Source organism: Pteronotus mesoamericanus, unplaced genomic scaffold (assembly GCF_021234165.1).
Source record: "Pteronotus mesoamericanus isolate MK-2021 breed Mesoamerican mustached bat unplaced genomic scaffold, CSHL_Meso_final contig_78, whole genome shotgun sequence".
In the NCBI taxonomy this organism is placed as follows: domain Eukaryota; kingdom Metazoa; phylum Chordata; class Mammalia; order Chiroptera; family Mormoopidae; genus Pteronotus; species Pteronotus mesoamericanus.
Window position 1 is genome coordinate 3,393,714 of NW_026555258.1, and position 13,991 is coordinate 3,407,704.

Consider the following 13,991-nt stretch of genomic DNA (forward strand, 5'->3'; position numbering starts at 1 on the left):
TGATTGTTTTCAAACTTTAGTGTGTCTGAGCCCTGCCTGGGACGCTTTCTATCATGTTAATTCCCGGGCTCCTATGTATACATTCTGACCCACCCGATCTGAGCTGGGACTCTGTAGCCTGCATTTTTGACAAATACTCAACAGATGATCCTGCTGCAGGTGATGCCTGGCTGTGTTTTGAAAAATGACTGGAAGGTTACGTTGCCCTTGGACTGACCTCTCCCCACTCAGTGCTTGTAGTGACCCCTTCCAGCCGTCTGGGGGATCAAGTCCACAGAAGTTGTAAAAAACCCGTGCCACCTGGAAGTAGTTTGGATTCTTACTTGGTGTGGGCAGGGCATGTGGCTCTGGCCACTTCTGCATGTTTCTTAGCCACTCATTCATTCATTCGTTAGGCAAGTAATTGCTGAGCCACAGTGCTGTGCCGAGCACCATGTAGGTGTTGGAGCTACAGCAGTGACTAAGAACGTAGCTCAGGCCTGGGTGCTAGTGGAGCCTGTTATGTTCTTCGGGAGGGGATGGCGGGGAGGTGGGGCAGTATACACTATGCAAGGAAACAGACAATACGCGTAAAACGTCTCTTTGGGCTTAACTGCTACTATTAAAAACGCCATGGTGATATGGAGTACCTGGAGGCCCTGTAGCTTAGGGGGCCCGAGAGGGCTCTCTGAGCAGGTGATGCGCAGGTTGGGACCTGTGTGACTGACCTCAGGCTTGCAGAGATCCAGGTGAGGAGAGCCCCCCAGCTAGAGGCGGGCCCTGCGGCCAGAGTGCGCTGGTGCCGGGAAGGGGAGCCCACCAGAGTGGAGGGGCCCTGGGAGGTGAGCAGGGAGGCAGGGCCAGCTTTCTCAGAGGCCAGGGCTCTGTGCTCTGGGACTCTGTGCACTGGCTGCAGCTGCTTGGTCAGGACGGCGCCTGAGTCAGAGGCTGCCAGCAGGGGCCGAGGTGCTGGCTGGCGCGCCCTTCTGTGCGCGCAGCACCCTCCGCGGCTCGCTCAGGCCCTGGCCTGCGCCTGAGGTGCGGGGGTCTGAGTGCGTTTTGAATTTTAGAAAATTTTGGGTTATCGAAAGGTAGGAGGGTTCATTTTCCACGGGTTACACGGATGTCTTCAGCCAGGTCTGGGGCCGTAACCAGACACCGTGTGGCACGTGGCCGGACCAGTCGCACTGAGTGAGGTAGATGGAGGTTTAAATGGGCTCCCCCTGCTTGTGTCAGTTTTCGCTGCCATGGGAGTCTTGGCATCTGCACTGATGGGAAGGGGGTTGGCTTTCAGACCTTTTTATACATTTTCATACTGCCAAAAATAACTCTGGCCCTGTCCTGGCCGATCCTTGTCCTGTGCCCGCTTTCCCAGGGCTGACGCCCCAGGAGGCACAAAATGGGCAACAAGGTGTGCATGCAGATTTGCGCTCACACAGGCGACCGGCGGAATCCTGGGAGGGAGAGCAAGGGCGGTTCCAGGGCAGCTGCTGCTGTGGAGCTGGAAGAGGCTGGGAGTGAGTGGAATGAGTGGGCGGGGAGCAGAGCCCAGAGCCCCGAGGGGAGGGCGGCCGGGCCGGGACTGTCGGAGCCGTTCCCTGGTTTCTGGGACGCCTGGCGGTGGACACACCTGCTGTTCTTCCCGCTCCCTGTGGAGCCGCACAGCAGGGCTTTGTTAACCGCATGTGACGGTTTGGTGCAGCATGAAAAGACCGAGCTGGGGTGCGGGCGGGCAGTAGACCCCCATCATCACCTCTTTGTAGGGACCTTATTGCATGAAGGTGATTCAGAATCCAAATTCCTACCACGCTTTGACATTTAGTTACTGTTCATTTACTTAAAAAATACTTACTGAGAATGTACTAAGCTCTGGAGGGGCTGTACGTATAGTGGGTGCAGAATAGGGACTTTTGAGCCAGACTGCAGATTCCAGTCCTGACCCTACCACTTACCAGCTCTGTGACCTTGGGCAAGCCACTTACCATCTGTGCCTCAGCGTCCTTATCCGTGAAACAGAGGTAGTAGTACTACTTAGCTCACAGGATGGCTATATAGATTAAATTAAATGAATGAGTAGCACCTATTTCACAAGGAGTCCTACGTGACATTGACTAATGTTATTGTTTTTGTTGTTATGCCAAGTGCTATTTAAGGCCCTGGGACATGCAGTGAAGACCAGGGAGCTCTGTGTAGCTCTTACCTGCTCCTGCGGAACTTTCATTCTAGGTGGATCTGGACCTTCTGAAAGCAGAGGACGTTTCTCCCTGTGTCTGTCTGTGTCTAGTGCTGCGCTGTGTGCCCATGAAGCCATGCTATTCTCAGCAAATACTTACTGAACTCCCTCTTTGGCCCCTGGCAAGACCGTTGGCCTTGGAAGAGTGTATGAGATGGTTTTGACCCTCTGTGGCAATGGCTTAGAAAAATGGTAAAGATGGGTGCCCAGGAAAGCATCCTGCAGTGTCCGGTGGTCAGCCTTATAAAGGTGGTTCGGGAGGGCTCTTGGCCTGGCTTGGATGAGCTTCAGCTTCTCTCAGCTCCTCACGTGCCAGGCGTTGACGGGGAAGGGCAGCCCGTTCGAGTACCGTGGATGGAAGGAAACACTGGGGGTGGCGACGGTGGCCGATCTCCCCACACCTGGTCCCCCCGAAGGCTCCTCCCACACCTGGGGTCTTGTTCTGGAACCGTGGTCGGTGGTGGCTGTGTTGTTACTATCCCTTCTTAGACCCTCCGAGCCGGTGGCTGCTGATCCCCGTTTTGGTGGTTGGTTTTGTTTGTCACAGCAGAATTGGGAAACCAGGAGGAGGGCTGCAGGGCATCATGGGACGAGCAGGGCCCCGCTCTCTTTTCTGTCCAGCCGTCCTTGTACACCTCCGTCCTCAGATCCATTCAAAAAACAGGCCTGTTTTTCCCTGGTTCCTCACCTCCGAGGGGTTTTTTGTGAAGGGGAGGGGGTTTTGATTTTTGTGAGAAACAAGGCCTTCCAGTTATGGGCACAGCCCCCCTGAGCGCAGTCTAATTGTTAACGGCCCGACAGTCCCAGCCTGTTGGGGACCACGGTTCCCGTTTGCGGAGCGCGCATTTTGTGCCGGCCCCTTTGCCCAGCACTTCTGTGTGCTTAACCCTCACTGACTCCAAGCGCTTGAGTGTGGCTTTGCTCGGTGAAGTCCCAGGTCACTTTTAGAGTGATCAGGTGACACTGAGTACCAGTATCATCCCCAGGAAGAGAAGAACTGACGCTTCGCAGGTAGAGACGCTCCCTGAAGGTCGCAGAGCCAGCTAAGTAAGGCCCTCCGATCTGTACGCAGGCAGCTGCCTCCACCCCTGTGTGCTTCATTGGACGAAGGAGAGTAGAAATCACACCTAGGTCGTGTTGATCCCTAGAAAGTTCACTCTGATATGATTTACTCATTGTAAACCAAAAACAAATGTTAGTACAGATGACTTTTGCTTCGTTTTTCTTCCCAAAGAAACCACAGCACTGTACTTACCGCAGGACAGTCCTACCAGAGGAGCCGCCGCCTGCTCTGCCTTTCCTCCTGCTCCTGTGCAGACGGGCACAGCCAGAACGTGTGCCGGCAGCGGGACGCCCGTCGTCCTGTGAGGAAGGAAACGAAGACCCTGGGGTCTGGAGGGGAGCACGGCCTCCCCGTGCGGGGCGCCGTTAGCGCATAAGAAACGCCCCCTGGCTCGGCTGTTCACTGCATCATGGCTGTGACCGTGCTGGGCATCTAGGTCGCGTGCGGACTGAAAAGAGCAGTCTCCACAGTGTATCAGAGGGTGCTGCCCACCGGACCCCCGCGTCGCCCTGCCCCTGGAGAGCCGACAGGGCCCGCACGGCCCCCACACAGCTGTCCCGGACCTCACCTAGTTTCTGTCGCGGCGGCTGAGAGCTCCTGCCCAAGCGGTGGGCTCGCCACCTTGGCCGCGCAAGGATCCAGCGGGCGCCTTTCCCCAAGCAGCCTCGCTCGGAACAGCCTCGCGGGTTCACGTCCTCCTTTTTCCTTCCCACTTACCAGTTTGTTGTCTGGCGTGTTTAGGGTGACCATAGTGGACTAAAAGATGACAATAGTGATCGGTTTTGTGAAAGTCCAGCCCTCGCTGGCATCGTGGGAACGTCTGGGGTGGGGACTTCTGACGACCAGCAGACCAGCTCTGTTTCTGTGAGCGGCACGCGGGGCACTGCGCCTAAGGCTTTTGCACATGTCGCATCGACTCCTTTCTACAGCAGTTCTCCTGGTTTCCTGTCTGTGGAAGGAGGCTGACAACCCCCTCTTCATGGGGCTGCTGCGAGATGGGGTGGGGGTGTGCTCAGTCAACAGGAAAGCCACTCTGTCCTTATAAGACAGCTTTTTTTTTTTTTTTTTCTTCCAATGGGGCTGCTGAGGAAACAGACTCGGGAGGAAAAACACCCAGCAATGCCCAGAATCACCCGTGGCCACGCCAGGCTGCTTGACTACATAGCTCGTCCCCAAGGGCACAGTGCCGCAGCGTTTACCCTTTGCTGCTCATGGCGGAGTGCGGAGGAAAGCAGGTGCCCCCTGGGCCCCCTGGACCATTGTAGCTCTCAGCCACCAGGCTGCCTTTCTCTTATTCCTGAAGAGAAAAGGCCGTTATTAAAAGGTTCAATGAAAAATGGGTCTTTGTAAACACACTCCTGTTCCTGACCTGACCTGTGTCCTCACAGGCTCCACACGATGTGGCTGTTCCCATTTCCCCCATTGTTTTCTGTTTGTCTGACATCATAGTTCCATGTCTTTCAAACTCAAGGATCGCACGGCCTTGTTATCCCTCTCCTTTCTTCCAAGTGTTGTCTGTACGTATGTTGTCTGTACGTACTGCCTTCCCCTCTCCCCACCTCTTCCTACCGCGTGGTGCACGTGAGCCAGGGGTGGAGGGAATGCTGATCAGGTCTCATCAGCTGCCGCCCCAGCTGCCCGCGGGTTTAGGGAAGGAGGCAGGTTTAGGGAAGGAGGCGGAGGGAGCCGGTGAGGGCCGCGCCGGGCCCTGGAAATGTGCCTAGAGCAGGACCCTCGCTTCGTGACCCGGGAAGAAGGAGGATGTAAATACTCCACCGAAATCTTGAACTGACGTGGAGGCACCTAGGAATCATTTTTACTACACGTAGAAGCAGCTGATGATAATCTAATTGTAATTTTATACTTCTCAGATGGGTAATTTTTTTAAAAAATCATGTTTATTGGTTTCTTGACTGAAATCTTTTCGGGGATAACCAAGCGGATGACGGACGCTTAGCACCCAGTCTCCAGATTTGAGCTGTAGAAGCATCCAGTGGTTTTCATTTAACTCATTTCTCAGTTGAAGAGCTTCTGTTTTCTTTGTTGGGGGGAAAGAAACATTCAGGGATATGTCTGTTGTATGGGAGTATCCCGTTCTCCCCCGTGCCTCCCGTGGGGACGTTTGGCCCGCGTGACACCTGAAGAAGGTGTGGTATGCTGGTGGGCGCCCGGTCCCCGTCGGGCATCTAGCCTCGCACTGCGTGTCAGCCCACAGCAGCACAGGCGTCAGAGAGCCCTGCCCCGCCCCTCGGCAACAGCCTCGGTTGCAGACTTTGGGTGACTGGTGAAATGTTTGCATTTTCTAAGTATATTTCAGTTTTACCAGTGTTGATTTTTATACTAGGACATCAACTTCAGACTGCATTTTCATAGAGAAGTATTTATAACGTTATAGAATTTTAATGTTAGAAAAGGCTTTAGACATAATTCTAGCTTTACTTTTGAGATTGTTGATCCAGGCCTTAAATGTGCATTTAAAACACGAGTGGTAAGTACAGCACAGGGAACATAGTTAACAATAGGGCGCTAACTGTGTGGTGCCCAGCGGGCACTGCGAGTGCCGGGGGGGCGCTGGGGAAAGTGCGCGGCCATGCAGCCGCCGGGCAGCACCCTGAGGCCCCTACAAAACAATACGGAATACAAAAAATGTGCGTGAACTTTTGATCTACCACCCCCCGCCCCCCAAAACCCTAGGAATTGGCTTTTCCGGTGGAAGGATAAAGATCATTCCAGGGTGTATCATTCTTCCCTTTTACTTCTGTCTTGGCCAGAACAGAGAAGGGTCAGGCCCCCTTTTGGTTTTTGTTGGAAATAGAGGGTGGTGTGTGGACGGAGGGTTATCCTGGGTGGATCGAGCTCAGTCCTTCCTCTCCTAGGAGCATAGGCAGACAGGGCTGCCACCAGGGTGTCCCTCTTCAGGGGGCCTGTTCCCACCCACTGTCACCATCCTTTTAGAGCCTGGTAGGACGCTGTCATCGCTGCGTTGTCAGGCTTCTGCCTTGATCCTGTTCCCGTTTCCTGCCTGCACCTTCTTAAGTGGGCAGGCGGCCCTGTGCCCGCCCTCGAGGCCTCTGGGGTAATTCGGGGGAGCCGGTGTGAACTGCGGGCTGCTCAGCTGCAGGCAGTAATGCCTGTGTCCCCGGCTGTCCTTTCGCAGTGCTCACTGCCCGTCTTCTCCTTTTCACTTTCTTTTGTCTTCCTTCTCTCTACAAGTCGTCCCTGTGAAGGTCGTCTCCTCCCTTTTTAGCCACAGTCACAGTTTGCTTTGCTGGTGAATCTGTTCGCAGGCACTGGTGCTGCCTCTCCCCGCTGATTGGCATCTTTGACACGTGGCGACAGGCGTGCAGCTGCCGTGTAGATGGGCCCAGTGGTGAGAAAGCCTATTAATAAAGGTGTGAGTTCTGGGGTGCTCCCGGGGAACGGTTCTCAGAGACCCCCGAATCACAGCCGCCTGAGGAAGGAAAACACTGCCGCCCACGCCCTCTGTTCACGTGGGTCTTTGACGGCTTGTGAAGCTGGGGTGGTTGAGGGTTTGTGTGTAGGAGCAAAGAAGCCTGGGCGGCATGTAGCGCGTTGATGATGCTGAGGTTGAGCAGGGGGCACGGCCCTGACTTGGTGTCCTGCTTTCATAGTAATTGAAAGGCCTGAAATCCAGCTTCCCGATAGAGAACAAATAGGCAAATAAATTGGAAGCTTCCTTCTTATGGTTTATTGATGCTGTTTTGACCAGATAAAAAGATCATTTACCCATAAAAAGTCAAATCTGAGGTTGTTTTTCTTTTTTAAAAAATGTTGGCTGTTTGGAAGAAGCATTAGGAGATAAAAGGAGGAAAGAAGCTAATACCATTATCTGATATTTAGGGGGGAAAAAATCCAAGCACAACAATTAGATTTATGGTATTTTTCTGTAGTTGTTTTCTTTGGCACGGATGATACGAGGCAAGCTTGCTTGTTTCCCTCCTTAGACTTATATTCAAAAGAAGCACCAGAGCTTTATTATAATACATGGTTCTTTCTCATTAGCTGCAAACAAAACATGTTTCAATAATGAGGGGCAAAGGTCTCTGCATCTCAGCGTGGCAACGAAGTGTTCCTGGGCTGGCATGAACCTCGGCTCTGGCGGAAAGCTTCATGGTTTAAGGGAAATAGGACTGCGTGAGCGTCGCAAACCAGCCCCCCACCCCCAGGCCCTGGCGCACACCCCAGCCGCACGGGGTGCCACTTGGCCCAGGCGTCATGTGTCCTCCGAATAGGGCTGTGAGCTCCGCCGGCCAGCCGTGGCTGTCCTGGTCAGTGTTCTGAGGGGGCGGTGACTCTCCGTGGATAATGTCCTTTCTCGTTGCTCTCATGGCGTATTGCACAACTCCTCAAGGAGAACCCCTAATGAAAACAGACTGCACGTGCGGATTCTCAGGACCGTAAGGGGATTCATGAGAACCCGCTGGGCAGTGGCACAGCTGCCCCCGCACACAGCAGTCAAAGTTGCTGGGAGGTTTGGTGTGTCCTGCTGAGTCTAGAATTTAGGTTGTCTGACAATATTGAGATTTCTGTGATTTCTAGCTTTCTTTTCTCCAAGTTTTGCTATTTTTTTTTTAAACACTGAGTGATATTAACAGCTTAAAATGGTAAGATACAGAACTTCCCCAAACTCCCCATGTTAGACGTGACTGGAACAGGCGACACCTCAGAGTCAGAAGAGGTCAGAGTGAAGGGAGCAGCCGAGAGCCAGCGAACGCCGTGCGGCGGACCTCGCAGCTCCAGGGCGGCCTGGGGAGTGCATCACGGTCCCTGCCCGGGGGGAGCGGCCGCCGGTCCCCCTGCTGGAGCAGAGGGGACCGGTGCCAGCCAGCGCCTCCAGGGAGAGTACCAGTGAGGCCCGTGCAGCGGGGCCTGCTTCCCTCCAGAGACGGGTGCGACCTTGGGCCAGTTACCTCGCTCAGGCTGGCGTCTCCTCTGGCGAGAGCTGGGCCTGGGGTGGGCTGCGGGTGGCTTCTCTCAGGCCGTTCTCTGACGCGAAGCCATCCCCTTGCAGTCCCCGTGGGTGACTTTACCTGGACTCAGGTCTGCACGGGGTCAGACACACCTGCTTTTTGGGCAGTTGGAGGGAGAAGAAGGGGTTCCTTCAGGGCTCTGGGTGACAGCGAGCACCTGGAAAGCAGCCTGTTGGCTTTTTCAAGAGGCCGGCCCTAGGAGGACGGTCTGACGGAATCGCTCTGTCCCCAGACTGGCTGCCATGACAGGCCAGGCCAGAGGCCCTCGCCTGGCCACGCACCTCTCCGGGGACGGGTCCATCAGGGTCGCCTGTGTGCAGGGCGCTGTCCTGGGCTGTGTAGAGGCACTGGCAATCAGTAGCAAGGTCTTCGCCCCCAGGGTCCCCAGGTGGCCAGTGTCACTGCTGGGCCAGGAAATGACACGGCCGCCTCCCCTGGGTGCCAGCCCCGCAGCCAGGAGCGCTGCGCTTGGGGAAGGGCAGCGGCCGAGAGGGCCGGGGAGGAGGTGGCGGGCCCTCACCTCGCTTCGCGGTCCCTCCGTCCCCCGCGGGCCCTCTGGTTGAGCTGGCCTGGAGTTGTTAGGGCTTAGTTACAGCCCATTCTTCAGCCCCGGGGTTCAGAAACTAGTAGTGTCAATGTGTCTTGCTAGTAGCGTTCCTTAGAAACTTAAATGTAATGATCCATAAAGTGATTTTTTAAAATAAAGTGAACCGTGCCTGAAGAGACCCCTCCTCCGCAAGGAGCTTTCGGTGAACCCTAGAGAAGGAAATCCTGATTTTCCTAGTGGCAAGAATCAGACCTTGCTGGATCTGGCTTACAAGGTCTGAGATTTTTGGGGTGTCAGGTGTTCCCAGAGTGGGACTCCGGCCATATGGCAGGGCCGGGCGGCGCCGCCTGCAGAGCTGCTGCACCCGGCCCGCGGAGGCCCCGGCGCCGCGGCTCCCGAGGGCTGGGCCTTGCTGACCGCCGCCGGCCGGAGGAAATCCTTCTGTCTTCTCAAACTTCTGTCCCTCGCCAAGCATGTGTATTTTTTAACCGATCGTGGGGCAGGTGGAAGCATTCAGGACGATGTGGAAACCTTGAGGTGAATAGGAAACGGGGCGGGGGGCGCATAATTGTACACGTGCTTTTCTGAACCCAAGATTTGCGCCAGAAACTTCGCATTTGATGCCTGTGTTTTATAATTTTCTTTCTTACCATTTCTTTCCAGTATATGGTCATTATAATTTGAAGCATATTAAAGCTAATTGAACTTGGCCTTAACAGTAGTTCAGATTTCTTTAAAAACAGATTTGTAAAGACCTAGGCTGTGCAGGGGTAAAAGGTTTGCTAACTTCTTGTGTGAGATTGTAGCGACAGTGCTTTACTACTTCATGGTGAAACCAACCCCCCCCCCCCCCCCCCCCGCCATGCAGAAATCTGACGAATCAGACGCTAGAGCCCGGTGGGTCCTGCCGGAGGCGGGTGCTGCGGACGCACAGTGCTTGTTGGCAGCAGAGCCCAGCAGTGCGCTTCCAGGGTGCCATTTCTCACTGCACAGGCTCTTGGTCCAGCCATTAGAGGGTCCTGGGGCCCCTGCCTGGCCACACTTGGCACCTTTGCATATTTAATATTCCTAAAGCAGCCTTAGTTTAAAAAACATTCAGCAAATCAAGGTTTTTCTCATTCTTAATGGTGTTTCCCCCAGATCACTATGAGTTGTTGGAGTTGTCCCATGTGCAGCGGAAGCTAGCAGACATATCGATTCTTAGAAAGGGCTTTAGGTTGAGAACTGACAGAGAAGTCTTAGGTCCATCACAGGAGGTGGAAGGTGGACATTAATAGAGAGTGAAGTTGGAACGGAGAGAAAAGTTCTCAAAACCTAGAGAACCTTGGAATCACTGTGCGCACCGAGCAGTACCTTACCACGCATTGGGGCCCCCACCCCAGCACGCCTCATAAGCCCTCTTCCCCCACAGCTGGGCGGTGTGCGGGTTAAATGGATAGAGCATGTTTTTTCTCCTTTTTTCATTTTTTTATTGTTGGTTAGTGGAGAACTGATCTTGGATGGAAAAATCCCATTAGAACTATGGTAAGTTGCTTTTTGAAACAGAGTTCTTTCCATGCCTCAGACATGTGGAACGAAGTATGTTTATTGAGATATATTTTTATAGAAAATAGTACAGGACCTGTAACTGAAAAACCTGACATCAGTGTTTTGGGAGGAGTGATAGGTTCTTAATGTTAATTTGTGGATTAGTTCTGAACTTCCTTCTGCTGTTTTAAAGCCATTGGCTGAGTGAATGTTTTCCACGAGTCTTTTCGGATCTAAGCTGTTTCATGGAGTAGAGTGTTTGGTGCTTAAATAATGTATAAATCCAGTTGGACAGGCCCTGCCTGTCAGTTTTATTAACTTTGACCTTTTCTCCCATTATAAAGATGGTTCGGTTAATATTTAATGGGCCCCTTATAGATCTTGACAGTCGGAGCAGTGTTCCTGGAAGCCCGGGTAAGTATATGTGATTAACAAGTGCCGCTTAATCACTGTGAGTCAGCGCGTTTGTTTTTGGGAAAAGGAGTCCTTCCATCCGCATGCGCTCTTGAGGGCGCAGCATTTATCGAGGCTGTCCAGAACGCGGAGGTGGTAAAGGGACCCTTTCAGAGACACACCACAGCGAGCGTGCATTGCTGCTGTTCTGCTTTTCTTTTGTTTGTTTGTTTGTTTGTTTGTTTGAACAAATGCTCAAAATGATGCCAGGTGGGCGACATCGCCCTGCCACTCCGCACAGTTAGCAGGCTGCTCCCACTCAGAGTCGGCAGGGCCGGAAGGGCTGAGCTTGCACGGACCCTAATAAGATGCAGAGCGGAGGAGAGTCAAAAGGAGAGCCGACTCCTTGAGCCAGGAGGGGACCCCTGCCAAGCTGTCTCTGCCTTTAATTCCATAAAGCCCCATGCATATTGCACTCATTGCAAATTCTGGTGGGGAAGATCGAAATCCAAGTAGCTGACATTTTGAAACATTGTCTTTCAAACTTGTACTGTCCCTTGCTTCCATTGATTTCCCATTTAAGAACCCTGTAGGAGAAAAACAAATTTGAGCAAAATTCATTGGTCTAAGATGAGTTGTTAAAGCCAAATTATGCCCCCCTTTTCCACCCTGTGAGGAGCTCCATTTTTATTATGAATGTGATATATCTTTGTCTTGTATTGTGCAGCCATAAGGCTCCCGCCGCAAATCGACCACGTAAATCAAGAGGCTGTTAAAAAGCAATATGGATGCTCCAAACACAGACATTTCGGTCTTACTGGGTGACTGGATATCTTCATTTTATAGCCTCTTTCAAGAAGCAGATCATTTCATTTGGTTTTGTTTTCTTTCATTCTCTATTTGTGTGCAGCCCAATGGCTTTGGGGGAGGCCATTTATTTTTTAGAACGTTATTAGCCTTTGCATCCAGGGCCCAGCCCCTTTTAAACGGTGGTCACTGGTTTCATCGCCATGAGCTGCAGTGTAGCTGACTCTGCAGAAGAAATCTATCCTTTGAAGAGCATGTGGAAAAGAAATTGATTCAGAGCTTCAGAATGAATTACTATTTGTATGTTCAGTTAATTATAAATAAATGTTGGAAAGACCTTGCTTAATTTGAGAGAGGAGGAAGAAACATACTAGATGTTATAAATGGTTTCAATCCAAATTCTTAGCTTGGCATTTTCACATTTGAATGTTTTATTTACATCTGTTTAAAATTGGAATACCTCTCAAGGATAATTTTATTATAGACAGATTGATGACAACTTTTATGATCTAAAATACAAAGTATGAAATTTAAAAAGAGGAAGATAGGAGTCACTGTCACATGTCAAATTGGATATAATTAGATTTTATTTATTTATTTTTAGAGAGTGGGGAAGGGAGTGAAAAAGAGAGGGATAGAAACATCCATCAGTTGCCTTTTGCACGCCCCCCAAGGGGACCTGGCCCAGAACCCAGGCATGTTCCCCGACTGGGAATCAAACCAGCGACCTGTTGGTTTGCAGGCCGGTGCTCAATCCACTGAGCCACACCATCCAGGGCAAGGAGGATTTTTTAAAAGTCCTGTTTGGTTTAGAATTAGGCATTATTACTTCTCTTTTCCAATAGAGAAATTGAGGTCTAGAGAAGTAAAATGATCTGTCCTAAGCAACCTCGGAGCTCATCAGTTTGTCCAGAACAAAGCAAAGGAAGCTGGGCCCAAGCCCATTTAAAAGCCTGCTGCTTCCTTACCCCGGTTGCATTCCAATTATGTGTACAAGGAGTGAAATTAACTTCTTAATCTCTTTCTCCTCCATGCGTGTGTATCCATTTGTATATATTGTTGTGAAATATCCTCCTGAGCTAATTTAACCACTGAACGCAGTGGCCCAGTTCTTCTGAACCCCAGCTCCCTGGTATGTTGGAATCTGTTTAGAAGCAGCATTATGTTCCTGGTTTACTGAAGGGCTACAAGTTATATGGTTTTTATTGTAGGCAAGACGTGACAGTAGCAACAGATCTTAGGACTAATTTATCTCTTAAGAACGAATGGATTTTCTTCTGAAAAAAATGACACCAGCTTTAAAACTATTTACATAAAGTATATATGAATAGTAGCAAAAATAAAGGAAAAATTACTCAGTTCTATGACTTAGAAATACAGTATTAACATTTTAGAGAGAGTCTTTTTAAGTGTCTCTCTGTTTACAGTGTAACCTGTTTGTTTTGTTTTCAACAAAATGAAGTAAAATTATTTTTTCTATTCTAACCAATTTCCCAGCTTTCGTGGGTGGGCACGCACACGGTTTCCAGCCCTTCATCATTATGCAATGCTGCAGTGAGCAACTTTGTTCACGTTTCTTTTCCTGTTTTTCTCATCATCTCCTGAACACCTTCCTTGAAGGGAAATGTCAGCAGGGGCATTTTAAGTGATTTACCACCGTAACGGGGGGGGGGGGTTGAGCGCTGCTAGGGCCATGCCCTAGGCCTGCCTTTCCCAGGCGTGATCTCTCTCCGCTTTTGTTTTGTGTTCTCCGCAGCTGCAGTACCACGCAGGTCTGGCGTCCGGCCTCTTGAATCAACAGTCGTTGAAACGCTCCGCTAACCAGATGGGAGTGTCTGCAAAGCGCAGGCCGAAGGCCCAGCCCACCACTCTGGTCCTGCCGCCTCAGTGAGTAGCGGGCGGGGAGCGCGTGCTGCTGCCGGGGCGAGCTCCCTGCGTGCTGGTTTCTGGCTAACGGAAAGTTATTTTTGAGAGTTTGTATTTTTCTTTTAAAAAAGTATCTGTTAAAATTAGAAGCCCAGCATGTGGGTCACATTTCGCATAGATCTTAAACGAAGCACTTATTACATAGTTCATAGTTTACGTATTCTGTGTGTGACGTTCCCCCTAGGATTTTAGGGGTCCTCCTGGCTTGTTCTTTGTTTCCCTGTCACACTCCCAGCACAGGCCGCGGGCGAGCACCGCTGTCCGTAGTGGACCGACGGGACGGCCGAGCAGCCCATGGGGACGTGCTGCCGGTCGCCTCCCGGACCGGGGCAGGCGGGCACAGGCCTTGGTGCTCGGCTGGCCCGTTTGTGTTCGTGTGTGTGTTTTGGAAATAGGAATGTGTGTGCTCAACTTTGGTTCAGTAGGAGAGAGAACTGTAAGCTTCATAAAGTGTGCAGCTTGGTAACTACGCGTGTCCTCCTCCCTGGAGCCCCGCCCACATTGAGCCCTGTGGCCACCCCCGCC

The 13,991-nt window shown here is 51.7% G+C and overlaps 1 protein-coding gene across 2 annotated transcripts in view; it reads left to right on the forward strand.

The window, feature by feature from the left end:
• The window catches only part of MED27 (mediator complex subunit 27), a 167,366-nt gene that overhangs the window by 45,605 nt on the left and 107,770 nt on the right, over positions 1-13,991 (forward strand). For both annotated transcript variants that reach the window (XM_054584192.1, XM_054584193.1), the window contains exon 3: positions 13,297-13,427. In XM_054584192.1, the coding sequence (XP_054440167.1) occupies positions 13,297-13,427 (131 nt within the window). The remainder of the gene's footprint in view (positions 1-13,296; positions 13,428-13,991) is intronic.